General features: G+C 42.0%; 2 protein-coding genes across 2 annotated transcripts in view; both read left to right on the forward strand.

Annotated features, from left to right (window-relative positions):
• The first annotated feature begins 1,345 nt into the window (after positions 1 to 1,345).
• LOC111955948 (probable C-mannosyltransferase DPY19L4) lies at positions 1,346 to 8,593 on the forward strand. The gene is made up of 20 exons (XM_023976336.2): positions 1,346 to 1,542; positions 1,829 to 1,928; positions 2,039 to 2,209; positions 2,428 to 2,552; positions 2,830 to 2,920; positions 3,130 to 3,251; positions 3,448 to 3,593; positions 3,941 to 4,064; positions 4,320 to 4,454; positions 4,652 to 4,783; positions 5,044 to 5,145; positions 5,344 to 5,417; positions 5,619 to 5,777; positions 5,903 to 6,022; positions 6,119 to 6,239; positions 6,894 to 6,950; positions 7,072 to 7,154; positions 7,314 to 7,446; positions 7,656 to 7,814; positions 8,009 to 8,593. The coding sequence occupies exons 1-20, from the start codon at positions 1,516 to 1,518 to the stop codon at positions 8,171 to 8,173; spliced, it is 2,346 nt and encodes a 781-aa protein (XP_023832104.1). The 5' UTR covers positions 1,346 to 1,515; the 3' UTR covers positions 8,174 to 8,593.
• A 4,934-nt stretch (positions 8,594 to 13,527) lies between these two features.
• The window catches only part of ints8 (integrator complex subunit 8), a 25,576-nt gene continuing 13,397 nt past the window's right edge, over positions 13,528 to 25,706 (forward strand). The window contains exons 1-9 of the mRNA XM_023976317.2: positions 13,528 to 13,634; positions 14,804 to 14,939; positions 15,093 to 15,267; positions 15,421 to 15,561; positions 15,671 to 15,742; positions 15,844 to 15,895; positions 16,006 to 16,188; positions 17,964 to 18,071; positions 18,246 to 18,398. Coding sequence (XP_023832085.1) covers positions 14,810 to 14,939; positions 15,093 to 15,267; positions 15,421 to 15,561; positions 15,671 to 15,742; positions 15,844 to 15,895; positions 16,006 to 16,188; positions 17,964 to 18,071; positions 18,246 to 18,398 — 1,014 coding nt within the window. The 5' untranslated portion in view covers positions 13,528 to 13,634; positions 14,804 to 14,809. The remainder of the gene's footprint in view (positions 13,635 to 14,803; positions 14,940 to 15,092; positions 15,268 to 15,420; positions 15,562 to 15,670; positions 15,743 to 15,843; positions 15,896 to 16,005; positions 16,189 to 17,963; positions 18,072 to 18,245; positions 18,399 to 25,706) is intronic.

Raw genomic sequence — 25,706 nt, forward strand, 5'->3', positions numbered from 1 at the left:
TCCCTACGAACCCCTACATATTCCTGTATGATAAACTCCAGTCGGTTTGAGCCATGTTTCCTGCACACAAATCACATCAGGATTAGCCGGCAGTGAACTGCTTGAACTCCATGCCAATTAGCCAACAGACTTCGAGCATTTCATTGTGGTACTACCACCATAAACAAGATCCAGTAATACATGATTCTAACCTCTTCCCATGTCAACCCTGTCATACTCAGATGTCTCCCAGCCGCTTTCACTATTAGCTGAATCCTCTCTGTTTTAGACTCTGATGTAGCCTACAGACTACATCACCAGCTTTCTCTTATCTATGTATACCATATCGCCGCCTACCTGCCACGTAATCCCCAGTCTAGATGCTCCTACCTACTCCCTTGAATCTGTATCTCCRTGGACCTGGACCACCCTCACTGCCTCAGCATGACACCCWTCTCTCCACTCTCAGTTGTTGCACCTCAATCAAAGGGTACATATGCCCTCACATAATAACTCATATATCTATGGTTACTTTATCTGGCAGTAACCTGTCCTTGAAGTGTAACAGAATAGACAGGCTATCTAACCCTAACTCCACCCCTTGTTGCTTGCAATCTTTGAATATTCACTAGAATGTTGTCGCTTATCTCTTTAGTGCTAACACTCACAGTCACTCACTCCTGTTATCACCCCTTTAATCCACTGCTTCCCTGCTTGATCAGTCCAGCTGCTCGACACCACRTTACACTTCCCTATTTGTTTCACTCTGTGAGATTTTTCCCTGTGCACAATGTTCTTACATAACAACAAGCTCCATCTCTTAACACTTTACCATTGACAACTTCCCCAATCAACTATTTTATCACAGCCGTCAACCTTATCGGACTCATTGCCCCAACCCGCCCTAAACTTCAGAATCACTTTATGCTCCTCCTCACCTCACGACATATCTAGCCCTTCCTCGACACTCTCTACCAACGAACTGCCGCTAGCCTTAGAAACTATGTTGTTCTCCTCAAACTTAATTTTCAAACTCCTCTGTGCCTCCATAGACCTCTCGCTTCCCTTCAAACCCCTGCTCCCTTTCTTTTTCTCTTTTCTACTCCCCCCTTTATTTGTACCACTGCTCCATCACTATCTCCTACCATCTCTGACCCAGTTACAGCCCTGCCGAACCGCAGCCACACAGAGTAAAGTTTTATTGTTTGTTTATCAACGATTGATACCGGAGTTCCGAACAGTTTTAGTATAATCTCGTGATGCACTCTTTGTTTTGTTTATTTTCCTGGTTTAGACCTAGCTATGTTGAAGACTTCTTCCTCGGGAGTTCTGACAGAAACATTTAGCTAGTTTCCACACTGCCATCTAGTGTGTAGGAGAAGGGTTGATGACAGTAGGGAAGAAATGGTTGGTTAAAGAAATCGCTTGAGGACTCGGGAGTAGCTAGCTAGCTCGTTAGTCATTCGTTGAATCAAGTTCGAAGACAAACTCGTTAGCTAGCTAAGTATTAGCAGGCTAGTAGTAGTAGCTCTGTTAATGTCATGGAATTGCTGTGAATCTCTGGTAGGTAGCTAGGTATTCGTTAGCTTAGCCATCTAGATAGCTACCTGTTTGTACAGATATGTCATAATTTGCTAGGACTTTGTCGGTATGCTAATTTTGGTTAGCTAGCTAGCAGACTAGCTAACCTTAACATTGTTAGTTAACGTTATCTAGCAGGCCAGAATTAACGTTAGCTAGAATGGTAGCTAGTTAGCCAGGAAATAGCTGCAGTTACGTTAGCTGTATGGATTATGTTAGGCCAGGGTGTCTGACCCATAATGTGAATATGCCTCTTGTGGTTTAACAGGATATGACAGAGTTGAGATGCCGGAAAACAGTGGTAAAGGAGGGAGAAGAGGATGAGCACCAGCAATGTGAATCTGAACCTTGCTCAGAGAATTTTACAAGTAACCAACCACACTCAATCTGTGTCGACTGTAGGCCTGCATGGTTTGGTGACGGCCAGGACATAAATGTATGTGGGTGAAGTTGTAATGTATTCCTTTTCTTTTACCAGTGGACAAGGTTAGTCTGAAGGAGAAGTGTTCAGAGGACACAGATGGAGCTACCTGTGGGGTTCAGGAGAAAGAGAAGGAAGATGAAGAGGAGAAGAAGGAAGAAGATAAAAAGGAGGAGGCAGACAGTCAGAAGCCCTCTCCTGTCAAAAGAAACCGGAGCGCCTGCAGATGTGAGTGGAGCTCTTGTTATTTTCTCACTGTAAGGGTAGGGATGAAGCCTCTCWCGGATGAATCTCTTTCACCAGATACTTCCTCCAATGCTATGTGCAAATAGCCTGGGGACAAGGTTACTCACTGACTGACACAGTAAAAGACATGCGTTGGGTAGTGTGTGACTTTTGTCTGACAATAACGTGATGTTCAAATGTACTCTACCCCCACTCCACAGCGGTTATGCTTCAGAGTCTAGTGAAGCTGTTCTTCGGATGCCTGGCAGCAGTTACATGTGGCATGATGTATGCAGTGTATCTCTACACCTACCACGAGAGGAAGTTCTGGTTTTCTAGCAGACAGGTGGGTAGCGCTAGCCTGGGTACTAGTCTGTGCTACCATTCCACTCCTTACCACTCCATGTCATGCCACACTTGCATGACAAGGAGTAGCAAGGAGTGGAATGATAGCCTATAGACTAGTAACCAGGCTAGGGTAGCGCGGGTGTTCCCCAATCCATTTCTCTCGCTCGCTCTCTCGCTTTCTCTCTCTCTCTCTCTGATACATCGTTAGATAATGGCCAGGTGTTAACAGGAATAAGAACAGTGCTTACCCTGCCTTTGTGTTTATTTTGTTTCAGGAGCTGGAACGGGAAATCACCTTCCAGGGTGGCAGTGGAATCTACTATTACTACTACAAACACATGTTGACAGCACCCTCCTTTGAAAGAGGTAATAGCCTAATCTTTCCCCAAACAAACCAGTATCCAATACAAATCAGTGGTTTTGACATCCAAACCTGAGACAACCTGTCTCACCCAGTCACGGTTATACTGTAACACTATCATATGTTGCCATACTGTTACTACCATCTAAGGTTTTCAGTCATCGTCATCATCTTATTATTCTTGTCTTATGGATTCGTTGTTTTTCTGCTTTAGGGATATACGAGCTGATGAGAGACAACAGGACTGTGTCTGGTCAGACCATCAACGCAGTGGAACGCCTGTCTCTGTACCCAGAGCTTATTACTAGCCTGCTCTATAGAATCACAGGAAGCCAGGTCAGTGCACCACCTGGAGATAATCTCTTTCCCTTGATCAAAAAGATCTGACATGAACTTGTGGGTTTTGGCTGCATGGCAACTTGCGTTAGTTGACGCGCCGCCTACCCACATCGTGCAGTCTTATCACCCATAAAGATGCTAGTGATGTACTCTGTGTGTGTGTCTGACTGGTAGGGTTTCCTCCACCCTGCAGGATGTAATAGAGCCAGTATACTTCTACATCGGGGTGGTGTTTGGCCTCCAGGCTGTCTACGTCACTGCCCTCTTCGTGTCCAGCTGGGTGATGAGTGGCACGTGCGTGGCTGGCATACTGGCTGTGGCCTGGTATGTTATCAACCGGTGAGTGGGAGATGGACACACGATCAGACACAATGTGTGTCCCCCAAGTGGCACCCTATTCCCTTGTGCACTAGTTTTGACCAGGGCCTTACGATGCAGGCTATGTCTGTTTCCCCATTGTCCTGCTTTTTCCAGAGGTGTGCACTTGTACCCTCCCTGTCATGGATTTAAAAGCATAGCATAGGAGTGTTGGCTGGAGGGTAGTTTCCACCATTGTGAAATCCATGAGGGAAAGTGTTTAAGTGTGATGAATCAGGACATAGCCATTATCATGGTCTTCCTAGGCATTCAGACATTACAACGTAACTTGTTTTAATTATGTCATTGTTCATTCATTGTCTCCCCAGACCAGACACAACCAAAGTGGACTATGCCATTCCACTGCGGGACAACTGGGCCTTGCCTTACTTCTCTTGCCAAGTTGCAGCCTTAACCGGATTCCTGAGTAATAACGTTAACTCCGCCTCAGAGGTGAGCTACCTTTGCATGTTACTCCAAATGTAAAAATAGCTTTTTAAACACCTAGGTCATTGGAGTAAGGGAGAGGGATAGAGTGAGACATTCTGTGTATTGCTTTCAATTAAATTGATTTAAAAGCTGTTAAGCCCATCGTTATGTGTGGGATATAGGGAATATGGATATTTTTAGTTTGTGTTTCATCATACCACCTGTCGGTTTTTCCCAGTGGGTAAAATTGACATGATGGCTCTCCCCTCTGTGTTGCAGATGTTCTGTTACCTCCTGATGAGTGCCACCACCTTCACCTTCATCCTGGTGTGGGAGCACAGCCACTACGTGCTCTTCATCCAGGGCCTGGCCCTGTTCCTGCTCGACTCCTTTGACCTGGTGCCGTCCCGCAAGGTACTTACTTACTGCCCTCCAAAGATATTGTGATATTATCTCATTTTGAAGACCTATTTGCTGACTTTCATCTTCATGGTTGTTGTAGATGAAACATTTGCTGAAGGATATTTTGGTATGATAAAATGTCAAAGTATTCAGTCAATTGGATATAGTCTCAGTATGTCTGTTTTCTGTCTCTCTGTGTGATTGACAAGATGGCTGACATTCACAAGGTGTACCTGAGCTCTCTCTTCCTGGCCTACGTCCTCCAATTCCAGAACCCAGCCCTGCTCAGCTCTCCTTTGCTCAGCCTCCTCATCAGCTCAGTGCTAGCGAGGTACTTCCAGGTAGAGAGAGCTTCTGACTTACTCTGTGAAACCAAATGGCAGTGAGGCTTTGGAGCTGTAAGTTAGCTTCCACCTTGCACACAAAATGCTGAAATATTGAACATTCACTACCGTTCGCACATGGAGGGAACGTTTGATTGAAGCGTAAGGCGTAAATTAGGCTTAGTAAGATGATGGAAGCTGCTAATGTTAGATAATCAGAGGTTTCTTTGGCAGTTGCCACAATCGCTTTCAAATGTTGTCTGTGGTCTTGTTTTCAGCAAAACATGAAGATGGGCCCCCTAGTGGCCAGACTGATGAAGCTCTTTCTGCATTTCTACCTTTGCTTCACCACCGGGATCACCTTCAGCTATGTGGCCAAGGTGAGAGTCCCTGAGTTTAGGTTCAGTTTCATCAATTTTGTAACATTGTTGGAAATATGGGAGTGTTCCCCCTCTGGATGTGTATTTGAAAGGAAATTGCAACATCTGATTTAACAATCACACAACATGTTGTAGTAGATGGGATTCGAGTTGGAAAATCTAAATGTTCATGTAATATGCATCTAATTTGATTTCCAGCGACTAGTGCCAGTCAGAGAGAGTGATTTCATTTTGAAATTTCTTGAAGTGAAATTCGGACTCAACACAACAACGTGAGTTGTAACACTTTCTAACGTACAACTGACCCAAATATTTGGCATTCAGCAATAAGACAAAGATAAGGTAATTCTAGTGTGATGTCTTATTGTAGTAAATGTAGTAATATTAAGTGTTCAATCATAATGTTAACTAGCAATGAACAACAGTAAATATAAAAATATTGATGAAAATATTGAATGGTTTCTCTTCCTCAGAGACTTTGTGACTAACCGGCTCCTGTGTCAAGAATGCTTCCAGACCCCCAGTCAGGACTTTTTCCTGCGGCTGACCCAAGCATCAGTCCTGCCTTTTTACCTACTGGTCCTCCTTATCTGTCTCATATCAACACTGCAAACCATCTACAGGAGGCTCAGGTTAGAAACTGCACATAGTAGACGGCAAGAGAAGCTGTTGTTTTCTGTTCTCATAATATGGTCGATTTGAAATACAAGAACCTTCATTTGGCCGTTCGGTCATTTTTGTGTCTCCATGGTGATAGTGGTGAGCCAATGAAAACGAACCTCAGACTCGAAGATGGACGAATAGGAGAGCAACCCGAGGTCGTCTACCACGTTTTCCACACAATGCTGTTCGGGGCTCTGGCGATGGTCTTTGATGGGTATGTTCCTAAATGATTCAGGTTTACTTGCTATAACCTTTCAGACATGAAAACAAAAAATGGCTGTCATTGTTCACATGTGGTGTTCTCCCGCAGGATGAAGTATTTGTGGACCCCATACGTCTGCATGTTCACAGCGTTTGGCGTGTGTTCTCCAGAGCTCTGGGTGACTTTGTTCCGGTGGCTAAGGCTGAAGTTCATCCACCCTGTGGTACTGGTGAGAGAGGCATTTTCCATTTAATTGTCTCCAATCATAACCTCTACGCTTTGAGTGTGGACATGTCTCCATATTCATAGCTAACAAATAAATTCCAGAACACCAAACAGTCCCTTTGCAAGTCAGAATGTTGAGTACATTTTATTTGAACTTACTCTACTGGTTGTCAGCTGATTTCGTCCTTGGAAATGTGAGACAAAATATTCCCAGGAAAGTATTATTTAACCGACTTCAAAATGCACGTGGGCCGCTGTGCGTGGCTATCACGGTTTGTTCATCACCTGAGGCACGCTCACACGACGTAAATACATGCGGCATGCATACTAGCCGATCGCGTGCAGGTGTGTACATGGCTATGCGCGTGTGTCAGGTGACGGAAATATCTGTGCAGTACCAGCGTCTTGAAAAGTCAGGTTAATAATAGATATTTATTCTCACATTTCCAGAGGCATAAGGACCAACCGCAGAGACAAGCAGTAGAGTAAGTTCAAATGTAATTTTATTCTGGTGGTAAGAGGAAGCTCTCCAAACAATTGTATTGCTTTGTTTCAGACTGTGAAACCTAACTATCACAGTTTTAGGCTACAAGCACCATATTTGTTCATAATGTAAAAGTATAGAATTCATTTTTTGCTGCTTGTTTTACCCAAACAGGCCTTGATATTGAGCACAGCAGTTCCAACCATCATTGGATTCAGTTTATGGAGAGAGGTGAGGTTTGCAATATACGTTAGTATCATCATGTATTAGTATTCTCATGCTTTGAACTTTTAACAATTAAGGTGACATTTGTAACATGTTAAATTGGCATAACCCTCTGTCCTTCTTTCAGTACTTTCCCCGTGTCATAGCAGAACTATCAGAGCTGCAGGAATTCTATGACCCAGATACAGTCGAGCTGATGAACTGGATAAAGTGTGTAATCTGCCTCATTGCCTCTCACACAGATAATTGAATACGGACTTGAGGGTGACACAGTACGTTCTTGCTGAGGGTTCTGACCCACCAACCCATTTCTGCCTCCCTCCCTCTTTTTCTTTCCGTCCCGCCTCTGTTCCTCTCTTTCCTCTCCAGGACACATGCTCCGATGGCGGCAGTGTTTGCGGGCAGCCCACAGCTGTTGGGTTCGGTGAAGCTGTGCTCAGGTTGGACTGTGACCAGTCTGCCTCTCTACTCAGACATTGACCTGCTGAGGAGGAGTGAGGATGTGAGTAGGGCTACCTGAATCATATGGGGTGCACTTAGTAGAGTAGACGCAAACAGGAGAAAACATTATGAGATAGAACAAATATTATTAATCCTACAGGTTAGAACATATCTCCCGCTGAAACATAGGATAGCTGTTCTCCCTAGTAATCTGTTTTTTCCTTCTGTCAATCCCCCCCCATTTGAAACCTTGTGTTTTGCGTCAAATAGACATACCAGGTGTATGCAATGAGGTCCGCGGAAGATGTCTACAAGATTCTGTCTTTGCACAAGACGAGCTACGTGATAATCGAAGAGTCGCTGTGCAACGAGTTGAGTCATACCAAGGGCTGCAGGATCAAAGACCTGCTGGATATCGCCAACAGCCATGTGAGTATTGTGAACACCACTCCCTATACTGCAACATTATACCGGGCACACACACACACACACACTTTGATGATAAACAGTAAATTGTTACAGTACATAACGGCGCTCTCAGAAATATAGCCTATATACATGATTGCGTTCTTGCACATTACTGTTCTTTCTTGCATTGACCGTTGCCCTCCTTCCTCCACCAGGTGGTGTATGACAAAGGCGAGATGTACTCCTTCTCCAAACACGGGCGATTCTGTCATGAGATAAAGATGAACTACTCGCCCTACACAAACTACTTCTCAAGGGTTTTCTGGAACAGGTCCTATCACGTCTACAAAGTCAACTCTGTCATCTCCTTCCAGTACTGAAGACAGCTCCGCTTCAGCCCAACTACTGAGACAAGACTTTCTTCGGTCTCTGCGGTGTCCGTTACCATAGTTGGATGCAATTACAACCCCTTCGCGGGTTGGTTCTCGTAAAATCCGTGGGAAGCGTGTTGATTGAATATTCAGTCCCCGTGACATTCTACGGGGAGTGTAAATTGTCTTGAGATTCTGCACAGTAACAAATCACACATGTAACAGATTGAGAGCCATGATGAGAACATTCAGTTGGTCCCCCCGATTTATTGCATGTCAGATAAGTGGTCAAACTCTTAATGAATAGTTAGGGGCAAAGTTCACAATGCCATGTGAGTCATAGTACTGTATTTTGTTTTCCAAAACACGAATTACTGTGATGTCTTGAGTGAAAGTAAAGCACGCATGCATGTAAGGGAGACAGGTCCACTATTCTCTTGTCATTATTTACCTCTTAATATTGACACACATGCAGTGCATATGTGTTTTAACAGTTGAAGTTTGCTGCTTTGCGCCTTAGGATGTATTTGCCTGCACACCCCCGTTTCTTCTGTGTGATGTAAAAGGGAACTGGCGGATAAGGTTGACCCAGAGCTCACTCTTAAGCCTTTTGGCAAGGTTCCCCAATTTGGCCCGTGGGTGGTTGTATTTGTTTTCTGAGAGGAAAAAATTATATTCGGAAAGTATTCAGACCAATTAACTTTTTCCACATTTTGTTACGTTACAGCCTTATTCTAAAATGGACTACTTTCCGAATGCACTGTGTGTGTGTGCGTGTGTGTGTGTTTTGTTGGACATAAAAGACTGACAAAACACCAGGAAATCAGCTCCAAGTGATTTTAATTTATGAAAGAGAGCCACATGACCGAATATTTTTTATTTTTTTTGTCAAACATATTTGGGCTTCTTGCGGGCAATTTGCAGACTAGAAAGGAGAAATTATTTGTAATTATGTTCTGGCCCCCTGACCATCCACTCACGAAATAATTGGCCTGCGGCTGAATCTAGACGATGAAGGCAGGCTCTGAGGCTATCCATTTAGGTTGCTTTTCATTTAAAAAACCTATTGTACTGGATGCCTAAGTCTTTTTTTATTTATTTAACCTTTATTTAACTAGGCAAGTCAGTTAAGACCAAATTCTTATTTACAATGACCCTAACACGGACTACGCTGGGCCAATTGTGCGCTGCCCTATGGGACTCCCAATCACGGCCGGTTGTGATACAGCCCAGGATCGAACCAGGGTCTGTAGTGCCTTAAAATGCTGCGCCACTCGGGAGCCTGAGTCTTGACCTAAAATGTTCACTCAAATGAAACAATTATAGGCCACATAGCTAAAGCAGTGGCATTTAAGATGCTATTTTGAGCTTCTGTCAATTTGGATCTTTTACTGGTTGTCATAGTATGCCAGTCTAACTTGCTATGTCTGGAAATGGTAAACAAAGTGTATTAATTTGTAAATGCAACGCAACTATGAAGTCTATCTACGATGTGTTTTAATTATATTTGTCTCAAATGTTTTGCTATTGCTAGTGCTGAACTGCAATGACTTTTGCAAAGCTGCTATCTGCTGTTTTTCTCCTGAAATGTCAATGCAAAGAATATATGCTCTTGGAGCGGTCTCGTTTACCAGAATCTGTGCACTCAGTGACCCGTCCCTGTATGTTTTACCTTAGAGACAATTATGCCTATGCATCTTTGTATAGATTGTTCTAGCTATTCTAAACGGTTGAATCCTTCAGGAGCCGGTATGCCACATTTTATGGTGGCAGATGGTTGATCTGGTCCTTTTAACCATGGTAAATTCAGAACATAACTCAACAGGAAGTTAGCAAACATACTATTTTATGTTGTGCGTCATATATGTTTCGTGCCTTTTTTGGGAAGGTGATGTATTCTAATTAATGTTCCTGATGTAAAACAGTCAACTGGCTAGGAACCAGCTGGTACCTAGCGCTCAAATTGCCAAAGGAGTTTCCACTAGTTTCAACATATTGAGGTGAAGTTACTTTTTGTCCTCATTGTTAGGAGATACAGTTGAAGTATTTCTTGTTAACAAACTATAGTTTTGGCAAGTCGGTTAGGACATCTACTTTGTGCATGACACAAGTAATTTTTCCAACAATTGTTTGCAGACAGATTATTTCACTTATCACTCACTGTAGCACAATTCCAGTGGGTCAGAAGTTTACATACACTAAGTTGACTGTGCCTTTAAACAGCTTGGAAAATTCCAGAAAATGATGTCATGGCTTTAGAAGCTTCTGATAGGCTAATTGACATAATTTGAGTCAATTGGTGTACCTGTGATGTATTTCAAGGCCTACCTTTCAAACTCAGTGCCTCTTTGCTTGACATCATGGGAAAATCTAAAGAAATCAGCCAAGACCTCAGAAAAAAATTTGTAGACCTCCACAAGTCTAGTTCATCCTTTGGAGCAATTTCCAAACTCCTGAAGGTACCACATTCATCTGTACAAACAATAGTACGCAAGTATAAACACCAGAGGACCACGCAGCCGTCATTCCGCTCAGGAAGGAGATGTGTTCTGTCTCCTAGAGATGAACGTACTTTGGTGTGAAAAGTGCAAATCAATCCCAGAACAGCAGCAAAGGACCTTGTGAAGATGCTGGAGGAAACAGGTACAAAAGTATATATCCACAGTAAAACGAGTCCTATATCGACATAACCTGAAAAGCCGCTCAGCAAGGAAGAAGCCACTGCTCCAAAACCGCCATTAAAAAGCCAGAATATGGTTTGCAACTGCACATGGGGACAAAGATCGTACTTGTTGGAGAAATGTCATCTGGTCTGATGAAACAAAAATAGAGATGTTTGGCCATAATGACCATTGTTATGTTTGGCAGAAAAAGGGGGAGGCTTGCAAGCCAAAGAACACCATCACAACCGTGAAGCACAGGGGTGGCAGCATCATGTTGTAGGGGTGCTTTGCTGCAGGAGGGACTGATGCACTTCACAAAATAGATGGCATCATGAGGCAGGAAAATTATGAGGATATATTGAAGCAACATCTCAAGAAATCAGGAAGATAAAGCTTTGTCTCAAATGGGTCTTCCAAATGGACAATGACCCCAAGCATACTTCCAAAGTTGTGGCAAAATGGCTTAAGGACAACAAAGTCAAGGTATTGGAGTGGCCATCACAAAGCCCTGACCTCAATCTCATAGAAAATTTGTGGGCAGAACTGAAAAAGCATGTGTGAGCAAGGAGGCCTACAAACCTGACTCAGTTACACTAGCTCTGTCAGGAGGAATGGGCTAAAATTCAACCAACTTATTGTTTAGTTTATTTAGTTTATTTTTACAGGGACAGTGCACATTAATCAACGTTTCAGTAAAAGTGCCGGTTTTAGCCAGCCGGCTAATTTTCAACCGCAGTCCCTGGGCAGGTTATTAAAAACAATTACATTATAGACAATCATTGAGCAGTGAGCACACGCAGAGCAACATAGGACAAGCAAGACGTAGCATACAGACAGAGCAACATAGAACAAAAAGCAGGAAGCTACCTGAAATGTTTGACCCAAGTTAAACAATTTAAAGGCAATCCTACCAAATACTAAATGAGTGTAATGAAAGAAATAAAACCTGAAATAAATCATTCTCTCTACTATTATTTTGACATTTCACATTCTTAAAATAAAGTGGTGGTCCTAACTGACCTAAAACGGAATTTTTTATAGGATTAAATGTCAGGAATTGTGAAAAACTGAGTTTAAATGTATTTGACTAAGGTGTATGTAAACTTCCGACTTAAACTGTATATACAAAAGGATGTGGACACCTCTTCAAATTAGTGGATTTGGCTATTTCAGCCACACCTGTTGTTGACAGATGTGTAAAATCGAGCACACGGCCTTGCATTCTCCATAGAGAATGGCCTTACTGAAGAGCTCAGTGACTTTCAAAGTGGCACCATCATAGGATGCCACCTTTCCAACAAGTCAGCTTGTCAAATTTCTGCCCTGTCAACTGTAAGGGCTGGTATTGTGAAGTGGATTAGTCTTGGAGCAACAACGGCTCAACCAGCAAAGTGGTAGGCCACACAAGCTCACAGAACAGGACCACCGAGCGCTTAAAAATCGTCTGTCCTTGGTTGCAACACTCACTACCAAGTTCTAAACTGCCTCTGGAAGCAACGTCAGCACAATAACTGTTCGTTTGGAGCTTCATGAAATGGGTTTCCATGGCCGAGCAGCTACACACAAGCCTAAGATTACCATGCGCAATGCCAAGCGTAGGCTGAAGTGGCGTAAAGCTCGCCGCCATTGGTCTCTGGAACAGTGGAAACGCATTCTCTGGAGTGATGAATCACGCTTTCCCATCTGACAGTCCGACGAACGAATCGGGGTTTGGCGGATGCCAGTAGAACTCTACCTGCCCCAATACATAGTGCCAACTGTAAAGTTTGGTGTAGAGGAATAATGGTCTGGGGCTGTTTTTCATGGTTAAGGCTAGGCCCCTTAGTTCTTGTGAAGAGAAATCTTAACGCATACAATGACATTCTAGACAATTCTGTGCTTCCAACTTTGTGGCAACAGTTTGGAGAAGGCCCTTTCCTATTTTAGCATGGCAATGCCCCCGTGCACTAAGCGAGGTGCATACAAAAATGGTTTGTCGAGATCTGTGTGGAAGAACTTGACTGGCCTGCACAGAGCCCTGATCTCAACCTCATCGAAAACCTTTGGGATGAGTTGGAACGCAGACTGTGAGCCATGCCTAATTGCCCAACATAAGTGCCCGACCTCCCTATTGCGCTTGTGGCTGAATAGAAGCAAGTCCCCGCAACAATGTTCCAACATCTAGTGGAAAGCTCTCCAAGAGTGGAGGCTGTTATAGAAGAAAGGGGGGACCAACTCCATATTAATGGCCATGATTTTGGAATGAGATGTTCGACGAGTAGGTGTCCACATACTTTTCGTAATGTAGTGTATGATGAACCCACAGATGGAGGAATTACATTTTCAGTCATATGCACCACAGCATTATGTAAATCTGTATAAGAGCCACTGGAGGTATTGGATTAGACTTGTCAAACAAATGTCAGACTATTCATCAGTCTGCCTGGAAATTGTTTTTGGTCGTAGTAATTTGAATTGAAGAAAATATGTTACTGGCATAATAAAGTTAATCCAAACTGCCCATGGAAGTTATGTAATAGCTTGTTATTCTTTCCAACTTTTTTTAAACTAACAAATAGGTAGATGAATAGGAAGATTAGGCAAACATCTGCAATTTGGGAAGACTGTCAGATAAAAGTACAAATGCAAGTGCACGATGCGCAAAAAGGGTGCAGGATAACATGATTGGAGCGGATCCGGATATGCCGTCAGAGATGTTTATTGAGCAAAGCGACTCATTAGAAAGCATCTTGGAGTAAGCTAGCTAACGTTAGGTGTCAAAACATTAAACCTTTCTGAATATTTTTACAATTGCAAACTCAAAAAAGGTAAACTGTCATGCATTTACATTTGCCAGCTTGTTAATATTAGGGAGACCCACCTAGCTAGCATCAACCGCTAGCTGCAAACATTAGTTTAGATAGCTAGCTAACTTTTGTTTGCTTGATTGTGCACCTCATCAGATGTTTTTCTCTTTAGCTTAATTTCTTTAGGATTTTGATATTTGTATAACTTAAGTTAGACTGGTTTTGGATTTACTATTTAATATCCATTGGAAATTTGGTTACTTAGCTACTAGGTGGCATTTTTGGAAAAGGGAGCTTGCAGGGTTGGTAGCTCTGGGTCCAGTGATTCCACTAGATAGCACAGCCACAATCAATTTGTCTATATCGTAAATATTTATAAAAACATTTGTTTTTAAGTTGAGGTTGGGTGTAAGGTTATATTGTCGTTAGGTTTAAAATCAGATTTTAAATAGAGAAATTGTAGAAACAGGCGGGGTTTATGACTTTGTGGATGTGTTAAGTATCTGGTCCAGGGTGTAGTGAACGAACGCGACCAGAACTACAGGGTTCAGGTTGCAAAACTTTCGAATTCCCTGCATTTCCCGAAATCCCGTTTGGGATCAAAAGGGAACTACCATTTCTGGCAAACCAGTGAATTTATTTTAAATTGGGATCAATTCCATTATAATTTAGGAGATTAGTTAATTGCAACTTCAATTCAATATGAAATTGCTATTTCTTGTTGCTTATTGAGGATTTTTTTCAGTGCTTTGAGGTGAAACTTCTAACAAGCATTGTTAGCTTCTTAAAAATGTAAATGTAAGCATAATGTAACCTTGCTCTCCAGAAGCCAAGGAAGCATTCTATCCCCAGGGTTCTCAGGTGTAAGTATTGCCCACAGCTGGGACCATGGGGACTACAATCCAGACACTCTCTGTTTTAACATTTAGAAATGTTAATAGACTCTCTTGCGATATGGTTTTGGAAACATAAAATCCTCTACTTTCACATCACATAAAAATAATTTCACAAATGCAAAACATACAGTTACTGTACACTGTTGGTACAGGTTTAACAGTTGCAGCCGACAGTATATTTTTTCTGGCATCCTTCCATTATACAGATCCCCCCTGGATGGAAGATGCCTTCGTGAAGAATAGAATTGTCATCTATGAATAGCCTAAGTGTAACCAAGACTGTGACACTGACAGGTGGAGATGAGTGCAGAGGCGGTAGACCGTGTGGCTGTGAGCGGCAGCCGGCCGAGCACTCCTCCTCAGACCTCCTGGTTCGAGTTTCTCCTGGATGAGATGCTGCTGGAGAACCACCTCCAGAAGTCCCATCCAGGTCTGCAGAGAGAAAGAGAGAATCCTCTCTGAATATTGGTCCAGATCTGATTGGCATAACCATATTGGTAGCAGTGATTGAACTTAGACATGAGTGGACTCAAACTCGACTGGTTTGTTTGATTGAAAACGTATATATGTTTCCTTCTTTCAGATCCTGTTCCAGTGCAGCTTGTCATCCAGTTCCTTGAACAAGCGGCCAAGCCCTCTGTGAATGAGCAGAACCAAGTCCAGCCTCCTGCAGACAACCGCAGGAACCGCACTTTGAAGCTGTTGGCTCTTAAAGTAGCAGCACACTTGAAGTGGGATCTAGATGTATTGGAGAAAGGGTGAGTGTGATGTAGAAACGTTTGCAGTGACTCTTTTTATTCGAGAATTTGTTGTTATTCCATTACCCTGAAAAGCTCGAACAGTCGTGTGGTTTTTGTTTGTTTTTATGTAGGTGTTTCATATTGAATTGACACATCCTTTTTCCCCTCCAGCTTGACTATTCCTGTGCTGAACATGCTGCTGAATGAGCTGCTGTGTGTGAGTAAGGTTCCACCTGGAGTGAAACATGTTGACCTGGATCTGTCCACCTTGCCTCCCACCACTGCCATGGCTGTCATCATCTACAACCGCTGGTGAGAATGGGTACTGCAGAGGAGGGTTGATTTGTGCTGTATAATAGACCACCAGGTTGACATAATTCTGTCATTTCTAATAATTGTATCCATATTTTGTCTCTCGAAGGGCCATACGAACCATTGTGTTAAGTAGTTTTCCAGAAAAACAGACAAAACCCGGGCCTCATCAGATGAACATGTAGGTTCTCCTTCTGCTTTCAGAACTAAATTGGTATTGCTGTAAGTATGACCGGAATTTTATCAGTACAGCATTACATCCCTTTTCCATGTTGTCTATAGGTTGAATGTTGTGCAGCAGGAAAAAGAGTTGACTGAAAATATCCTGAGCGTGGTGAGTCTGCTATTTTCCTCAGGACATATTAGACAACGGAACACCATTTTAAAACATGAGTGAATGACCTGAGGGATTACATGGTGCTGTGTCACTGTCTCCTATTGCAGCTGAAAGAGCAGGCAGCGGACTCTATCATGGTGTTGGAGGGATCTCTTGGTCTGAAGAAGGACTTCTACATCCACACCCTGAGGACTCTGGACCTGCTGGCTGCCGACCCCAGTACTGCTAACGGAGAAACGGAGTCCTCCACAGCAGGCCTTAGGATCAGTGCTGATGAGCTGCACTGTCAGGTGGGTAGACTCACAGAGACTATTTAATTACCATATTATATACAGTACCACATCGGCTGCGGAGAGCGTGATCACAGTCTTCCGGAACAGCTTGTGCTCTTATGCATGTTTGTGTTATTTGCCTCGAAACGAACATAGAAGTTGTTTAGCTCATCTGGTTCGCCCGTGTCACTGGGTAGCTGTCGGCTGTGCTTCCCTTTGTAGTCTGTAATGGTTTGCAACCCCTGCCACATCTGACTAGCGTCAGAGACGGTGTAGTTCGATTCGATCTTAGTCCTGTATTGACGCTATGCCTGTTTGGTGGTTCGTCGGAGGGCATATTGGGATTTCTTATAAGCTTCCGGGTTAGGGTCCCGCTCCTTAAAAGCGGCAGCTCTACCCTTTAGCTCAGTGCGCATGTTGCCTGTAATCCATGGCTTCTGGTTCGGGTATGTACGTACGGTCACATCTGTGTGTGGAGTAAAGGTGGTCCAGAGTTGTTTTTTCTCCCTCTGGTTGCACATTTAACATGCTGATAGAAATTTGGTAAAACAGATGTAAGTTTCCCTGCATTAATGTCCCCGGTTACTAGGAGCGCTGCCTCTGGGTGAGCGTTTTCCTGTTTGCTTATGGCAGAATACAGCTCATTCAATGCTGTCTTAGTGCCAACCTCAGTCTGTGGTGGTATGTAAACAGCTACGAAAAATACAGATTAAAACATCTCTAGGTAGATAGTGTGGTCTACAGCTTATCATGATATACTCAACCTCAGGCGAGCAATAACTTGAGACTTCCTTAGATATCATGCACCAGCTGTTATTTAAAAAATAAATAGCCAGACGCCGCTCTTCTATCCTGCCGGTACAGGGCATAACCAACCAGCTGTATGTTGATAGTGTCGTCGTTCAGCCACGACTCTGTGAAGCATAAGATATTACAGTTTTGAATGTCCCGTTGGTAGTTTAATCTTCCGCGTAGATCTTCGATTTTATTCTCCAAAGATTGCACGTTTGCTAGCAGAATGGAAGGAAGTGGAGATTTATTAGATCACCTACAAATTCTCAGAAGACAGCCTTCCCTCTGGCCCCTTTTTCTCCGCCTCCTCTTCACCCAAATCAATGGAATCTGGGCCTTTTCTCGATAAAGCGGTATATCATTCACGTTGGGCTCGTCAGACTCGTTAAAGGAAAAAAAGGATTCTGCCAGTCTGTGATGAGTAATCGCGGTCATGATGTCTAGAAGTTATTTTCAGTAATAAGAGACAGTAGCGGCAACAATATGTACAAAATAAGTTACGAACAACGCAAATAAACTAAACAAAAACGCAATCAGTTGGGGACACTTAAAACGTCTGCCTTCTCCAGCGCCATTGCATTCCAGGTTGAAGCTGGTTGAGAGAATGCCAAGAGTGTGCAGAGCTGTCATCAAGGCAAAGTGTGGCTACTTTAAAGAATCTCAAGTATAATATATTTTGATTTGTTTAATACTTTTTTGGTTACTACATGATTACATGATGTGTCATTTGATAGTTTTGATTTCTTCACTATTATTCTAAAAAAACTCACTATTACTATAAAATAGTGAACATTAAAAAAAAAACTTGAATGAGTAGGTGTCCAAACTTTTGACTGGTACTGTATATAATTATTGTTTAATATATGTCCTATTAAAGTTCTATATGTCATTATATGGGTAGACTACTCTAGATAGAAGATTATCCTATTGGATGCGGTATGGCCAGAGAGAACGGCTCACAGAGCTCAAGCTCTTGGTAAACAACGTCTTGTGTTCTACAGGTGCATTATGATTTGGGAGGTATTTTCTTTCAACAAGGCTGCTCAGACCAACTGGCATATGAGAAGGCTAGAGAGCATTTTCAACAAACACGAGAGTTGCTGTTGAAGGTACAGTATTGAACTGTAGATGTTGATATATTTTGCTTTGGTCGTTTCATGGTCTCTTGCACTAAAATATATTCAAAAACGTATCATACATTTGGTCTGACTTTGATTCAATTTGATATGAGTTTTTGTGTTAATGATGTTCATCACTGTAGCTCTGCTGTTCTTGTATTGCAGTTTGACTTGACGCTTCACGTTCACCTGGATGAGAAGCGTCTTGCTGGGTACTGGAATGCCTGCAGGGCCCTGACTGGAGCCTTGGACCCCAGTGACACCCAGCTAAACCCCTACGGACAGATCAACAGCCTCATCAGAACTCGCAACTACCAGGTCAGTCAGCCTGAGAACATAATGCAACAAGCAAAAAAACAAGTTAGCACCAATGTAGACTGTGCCCTGCTGATGATAGTATAAAAATGTTCTCCTGCGGTTTATGCATTATGTAAGGAACTGAAAGCCACACAAACAATCAGTAATTTTGTGAACAATTATTTATTCGTTTTTCTTGCATGTCCTAGACAATTACCGTTTCACGATATTAATATGTACAGTTCATTGGGGGGAAACAATCACAAACTAAACAACACCATACAAATTAAAAAGAACAAAACAAAATAGATTAAAGACGAATAGTTTTCTGTTTTTCCAAATTAAAACGGCCTGTTAAAATGCAATTCTCAAAGGCTACCAACCCAGAGCCACATAGCATTGCCCTGCTCCCTGCTCTTCTTTTTTCCTATCTCACATTGTTGTGAAATGTAGCTCTTGCAAGTGGGAGCATGTGACCATTTACCAAAGTTTTGGGCTTGGCCCCACGCTGTCTGGCAGTGGATGTCCAAGTACATAAGAAGGCACTGTGATGCCGACACGTTGGTAAATACCCAATAAATTACTGGGAGTTTATATATAGAGTGTGTGACTCTTATTTATTTTATAGTTTATTCACCGTTTAGTCAGCTCCTCCYAACAAAATAATTTTTCTGGATGTACGCCAGCTCATGGTTTTTTTATTTTACAAGTACATAAGCAACCATCTGCAAAGGGCAATACCCGGTTCAAAAACACTGCTGTTGATGCCGCCTCTCTTGACAAGATAATGTATTGCTACGGCTACAACCCAGCAGGAGGCGGGATGGGCAAACGGGTAGGTTCCTGCCTAGAATGCCATTTAAAAAAACTAACAACATGAATCCAGAGACTTTACCGGTACACAGCTCCAAAAGGTCCTTCTCCCAGATCTCCATAACAGGTAGATGTTTTATATTATGAGTCACTAGCCTATCATATGGTGTGGACGCCATTCCACCTTGGACATGAAAGCGGTTTCAGTAAAGAGTGAGAGCTTGGTTTGGTGTTCCATGGTACACCATAGGTTTTCCACACTGTACGGAATCTGAGATTTAAAAAACCCCCAGGAAGAACCAGGGAGAACCAGGGAGAGTGACTTTCAGAACTTGAAAGGAAAAATCCCTTGCAGGTTGAAGATGCACTTTAAAACAAGAATATCTTGCTTAGACCACAGAGGGAATYTAAACTGCATAATGCCAGATACAATAAAATTGTTATTCCAAATAGGAGAACTCGTGAAAATTGCATGTTGTGCCAAGATAATTATTGATTTGGTYCCAAACAGTCAAATGTATTTTTGTTATAATAGATCCCATYAAAGATTAGGCTTTTTTTGTTGCTTTTTCCCAGAAGAAGGAAGGTCCTGAATTCTAATTGGGTGAGACTTGGCCTCCTCTATTGTCCACCAAGGCACATCTGATGAGTCATGCCAAATAGTCAATGACCTCAGCTGATATGCCCAATAGTAGAGTTTAAAGTTTGGTAAAGAGAGCCCTCCAAACTTTTTMGGGGCATTGTAAGGTGGAGAGACAAAATCGAGAACGTTTCCCATTCCAAATGAAGTTTCTCACCAAGATATCTATGTCCTTAAAGAATTAAGTTGGGGAAGGAAGAGGAAGAATTGAAAACAGGAAATTCAAATGTGGGTGGACATTCATTTTAATAACCTAAACTCTCCCATAAAGAGTAACATGAAGTGGAGACCATCTACTCACAATTATTATTTTCAATGTTGCATCAAAATTCTCCTTAACCATGGGTTGCAAATTAGGTCAAATTTTTATGCCCATGTATGTAAATAACTTATTTTCTAAAGTGAGTGGTTAAGAGGGTAAATTAACTTGTTTAGCAGTGGGGTTTAGAGGCATTAAGATCGACTTGGACAAGTTCATTTTATAGCCAGAGAAAGAGCCGAATTCTTTAGAGGTCAAGTACGTGTGGTATAGAATTAGAGATATTGGACAAATACAGTAAGGTGTCATRAGCATACAGGGAGATATGGTGGGCTGTTTCTTTGATTTTAATAGGTAAAATTGTAATATTTTACCTGATGGGCTAGCAGTTCTAATGACAAGGAAACTGAGGTATATAGATCAGAATAAAATGTTGTAAATGTATGATTTAATTTGGGAGGGATAGAAATAGTAAATGTATGATTTAATTTGGGAGGGATAGAAATAGAGTTCACCTTTTTATTGTTCCTAATGACATCAATAGATGACAAATGTTCAAGTTTGCGTCAATTAATTTCCAAGTGCCTACTCGGTCTATCCGCATTCTCATAGTCATTCTGMCTCACTTTCAAGTGAATAAATTCAGCCCTAGAACTAGTCACCATGTTAGGCTCAGTTTTAAATGCGGTGGGTTCTCTCTGCACATCTTCAGTGTAGTTAGACTTTTGCATCAACTCTAGACAGGCTATTTCTCTCTCTAATTAAGAATCAGAATGTTGCTTTTTTWAAATTCTGTGATGTAAAAGTACATATTCCTAATGCAACACTTTGTTACTTCCCTTAATGTACTGTATGTGGGTCTACGCCTGGTTGTGCATTAACCTGTAAGAAATGATTAATGCCAGCCAAAATTGTGTTTTAAGAATTCCCTATCCCGTAAAAGAAAAKCATGAATCCCTTAACCTGTGACTTCTCAAATTAATAAGTCAGTAATGGAGAATGGTAAGATAACAGCATAGGTAAAATATCTGCATGGGATATACAGTACATTTCAGAAAGACGGAGTCTGTAGTCTCTAGTACTAGGATTTCTTAGGTGCCAGGCATCCACAATGTTCAAGTCATCTAAAAAGCTCTTAAAATAATTTGAAGGTGCCCGGTGTGCCAAGATATTAGCACTGGTGGTATCAATAGTAGGATCTAGAGTCAAATTAAAATGGTCACTGAATCTGGGAAGTCTAACAATTTAAGCTTCAGGTCTTCAAAAAGGAATGAACAAAAMCCTTTGGTGCATACATGGAGGACTAACCTAATTTAGTGGCATTAATAGTAAGAGGCATAACAATACTGACGTTAAGTGTCTCTACCAGACACCCCCATCTTCATATTAAGTTTCCTCTTAATTATAACACACTTTGTTTTCCTTGGGGCACAAGAGTAGGCTATTATCGACTAACCTGTACCACAGCACATTGACTCGGTACCTGTATACCCTGRACATAGCCTCGTTATTGTTATTTTTTTAACTTTTAATTTATCTKGTTAATATTTTCTTAGCTGCATTGATGGTTAAGGGCTTGTAAATAAGCATTTCACGGTAATGTCTACACCTGTTATATTCGGCGCATGTGAGAACTTTCAAAAAATAAAATCTTATAAAATTTGTTCTGAAATCTATTGATATCAGTGGGAAGTAGGAATGCAAAATCTGTATTTTTTTTTTGTACGTCGTAAGTACTCCACTTAATTCTCTTGATAGGGGTGTTTGAAAAAACTTTGCACAGAATATTGTTTAGACCCTTCACAGAACAGCGTAAACTGGTTATAACCAGAATAGAAAGAGTGGGAGGTCCTGGTGCACAACTGAGCAAGAGGACAAGTACATTAAAATGTGTACTTTGAGAAAGACGCCTCACAACTCATCAACTCTTCACTGTTGATGTTGAGACTGGTGTTTTGCGGGTACTATTTAATGAAGCTGCCAGTTGAGGACTTGTGAGGCGTCTGTTTCTCAAACTTGACTCTAATGTGCTTGTCTTCTTGCTCACTTGTGCACCGGGGCCTCCCACTCTTCTTTCTATTCTGGTTAGAGCCAGTTTGCGATGTCCTGTGAAGGGAGTAGTACACAGCGTTGTACGAGATCTTCAGTTTCTTGGCAATGTCTCACATGGAATAGCCTTCATTTCTCAGAACAAGAATAGACTGACGAGTTTCAGAAGAAAGGTTTTTGTTTGTGGCCATTTTGAGCCTGTAATCGAACCCACAAATGCTGATGCTCCAGATACTCAACTAGTCTAAAGGCCAGTTTTATTGCTTCTTTAATCAGGACAACAGTTTTCAGCTGTGCTAACATAATTGCAAAAGGGTTTTCTAATGATCAATTAGCCTTTTTAAAATGATAAACTTGGATTAGCTAACACAACATGCCATTGGAACACAGGAGTGACGGTTGCTGATAATGGGCCTCTGTACGCCTATGTAGATATTCCATAAAAAATCTGCCGTTTCCAGCTACAATAGTCATTTACAACATTAACAATGTCTACACTACCAACAGAAAAAACTAAGAAAAGGCCAGTAGGCCGAAAGATCGCCAGCTGGTAGACCTGAGTTGGGAGTCCCTTGGATGCTGACACAATATGGGGACGCCAAGCAAACCTTATATTTAAAATAAAAAGCTTATTGTGTTCTTCTCTATCAGATAAACATACAGTGCATTCGGAAATTATTCAGACACCTTCCCTTTTTCCACATTTTGATATGTTACAACCTTATTATAAAATGGATGGAATACATGTTTTCCTCATCAATCTACACACAATACCCCATAATGACAAAGCGAAAACAGGTTTAGACATTTTTGCAGTATTACAAATAAAAAACAAAAATACATTTATTTAAAGTAAGTATTCAGACCCTTTGCTATGAGACTTGAAATTGAGCTCAGGTGCATCCTGTTTACATTGACAATCCTTGAAATGTTTCTAAAACTTGATAGGAGGCCACCTGCGGTCAGTTAAATCGATTGGACATGATTTAGAAAGGCACACACCTGTCTACATATGGTCCCACAGTTGACAGTGCATGTCAGGGCAACAACCAAGCCATGAGGTCAAAGGAATTGTCCGTAGAGCGCCGAGACAGGATTGTGCCGGGGCAGCATTGAAGGTCCCCAAGAACACAGTGGCCTCCATCATTCTTAAATAGAAAAAGTTTGGAACGATCAACACTACCTAGAGCTGGCCGCCCGCCAAACTGAGCATTCAGGGGAGAAGGGCCTTGGTCAGGGAGGTGACCAAGAAACCGATGATCACTCTGACAGAGCTCCAGAGTTCCTCTGTGGAGATGGTTGTCTTTTTGAAAGGTTCTCCCATCTCTGCAGCACTCTACCCATCAGGCCTTTATGGTAGAGTGGCCAGACAAAAGACACATGACAGCCCACTTTGAGTTTGCCAAATAGCACCTAAAGGACCTGACCATGAGAAACAAGATTCTCTGGTCTGATGAAACCAAGATTAAACTCTTTGACCTGAATGCCAAGCGTCACGTCTGGAGGAAACCTGGGACCATCCCTATGGTGAAGCATGTTGGTGGCACAATCATGCTGTGGGGATGTTTTTCAGCAGCAGGGAGACAAGTCAGGATTGAGGGAAAGATGAATGGGGGAAAGTACAGAGGTATCCTTGATGATAACCTGCTCCAGAGCATTCAGGACCTCAGACTGGGGCGAAGGTTCACCTTCCAACAGGACAACGACCCTAAGCACATAGCCAAGACAACGCAGGAGTGGCTTCGGGACAACACAGGAGTGGCCCGGACTTGAACCCAATCAAACATCTCTGGAGAGACCTGACAAATAGCTGAGGCAACAGTCACCATCCAACCTGACAGAGCTTGAGAAGGTCTGCAGGATAGAATGGGAGGAACTCCCCAAATACAGTTGTGCCAAGCTTGTAGCGTCATACCCAAGAAGTCTCGACGCTGTAATCGCTGCCTAAGGTGTGCTTCAACAAAGTACTTTTTATTTTTCTTCATGAGGTGTTGTGTGTAGATTGAGGGGGGGGGGGACAATTTAATCAATTTTAGAATAAGGCTGCAATGTAACAAAATGTGGAAAAGGTCAAGGGGTCTGAATACTTTCCTGAATGCACTGTAAGTTCACTGCAGAGGGAAAATGCTAAAGTCAAAGTATAAACGAGCCTGAACCAGTCAAGACTTAAGGATGTTGGGGGAGGGAGTGAAGATAAATTGTGAAAAAGGGAGGGGGAACAAAGGTGACAGTCCATACAAATAGATTGGCATGGCTTAGGGCCCACAAAATTAACATCATGCCCACTCAAATAAATGACATTATCGATAACACGAGGTGGTTAATCCATACATGTACATAACTAAATGTATGGAGAAACATTGTGGGAGGAATAAACCTCCATTAATTATCCTCATTAATATTGTACGTCAGTCATTGTATAAGGTATATACTGGGAGACAAACTAAATCTCTGGGAGTTAAAGTATGTCACAATTTAAAATGTTTTTCATACACTACTGGTGAAAAGTTTTAGAACACCTACTCATTCAAGGGTTTTTCTTTATTTTTACTACTTTCTACATTGAATGATGAAGACATAACTATGAAATAACACATGGAATCATATAGTAACCAAAAAAGTGTTAAACAAATCAAATGTATATTTTTGATAACAGCTTTGCACAATCTTGGCATTCATGAGGTAGTCAACTGGAATGCATTTCAATTAACAGGTGTGCCTTGTTAATTTGTGGATTTTCTTTCCTTAATGCTTTTTAGCCAATCAGTTGTAATAAGGTAGGGGTGATATACAGAAGATAGCCCTATTTGGGAAAAGACCAAGTCCATATTATGGCAAGAACAGCTCAAAGAATCAAAGAGAAACGACAGTCCATTACTTTAAGACATGAAGGGCAGTCAATATGGAACATTTCAAGAACTTTTAAAGTTTCTTCAAGTGCAGTCGCAAACACCAAGCGCTATGATGAAACTGGCTCTCATGAGGACCGCCACAGGAATGGAAGACCCAGCGTTACCTCTGCTCTGAGGATAAGTTCATTGGAGTTACCAGCCTCAGATATTGCAGCCCAAATAAATGCTTCAGAGTTCAAGTAACAGACATATCTCAACATCAACTGTTCAGAGGAGACTGTGAATCAGACCTTCATGGTCGAATTGCTGCAAAGAAACCACTAAAAAACACCAATAAGAAGAAGAGACTTGCTTGGGCCAAGAAACACGAGCAATGGACATTAGACCAGTTGAAATTTGTCCTTTGGTCTGATGAGTCCAAATTTGACATTTTTGGTTCTAACCACCGTGTCTTTGTGAGATGCAGTGTGGGTGAACGGATGATCTCCGCATATGTATTTCCCACCAAAGCATGGAGGAGGATGTGTGATGGTGTGTGGGGGTGCTTTGCTGGTGACACTGTCTGTGATTTATTTAGAATTCAAGACACACTTAACCAGCATAGTTACCACAGCATTCTGCAGCAATACGCCATCCCATCTGGTTTGGGCTTAGTGGGACTATCATTTATTTTTCAACAGGACAATGACCTAACACACCTCCAAGCTGTGTAAGGG

This window comes from Salvelinus sp. IW2-2015, linkage group LG31 (genome assembly GCF_002910315.2).
Source record: "Salvelinus sp. IW2-2015 linkage group LG31, ASM291031v2, whole genome shotgun sequence".
Classification (NCBI taxonomy): Eukaryota; Metazoa; Chordata; class Actinopteri; order Salmoniformes; family Salmonidae; genus Salvelinus; species Salvelinus sp. IW2-2015.

Bases quoted from the DNA above. Each gene is read 5' to 3' on its own strand.
- LOC111955948 (XM_023976336.2), top strand. From the start codon at position 1,516: ATGTCATGGAATTGCTGTGAATCTCTG. The intron at 3,252-3,447 runs GTCAGTGCACCA...TCCACCCTGCAG, and splicing joins ATAGAATCACAGGAAGCCAG to GATGTAATAGAGCCAGTATA. The intron at 4,784-5,043 runs GTAGAGAGAGCT...TCTTGTTTTCAG, and splicing joins TGCTAGCGAGGTACTTCCAG to CAAAACATGAAGATGGGCCC.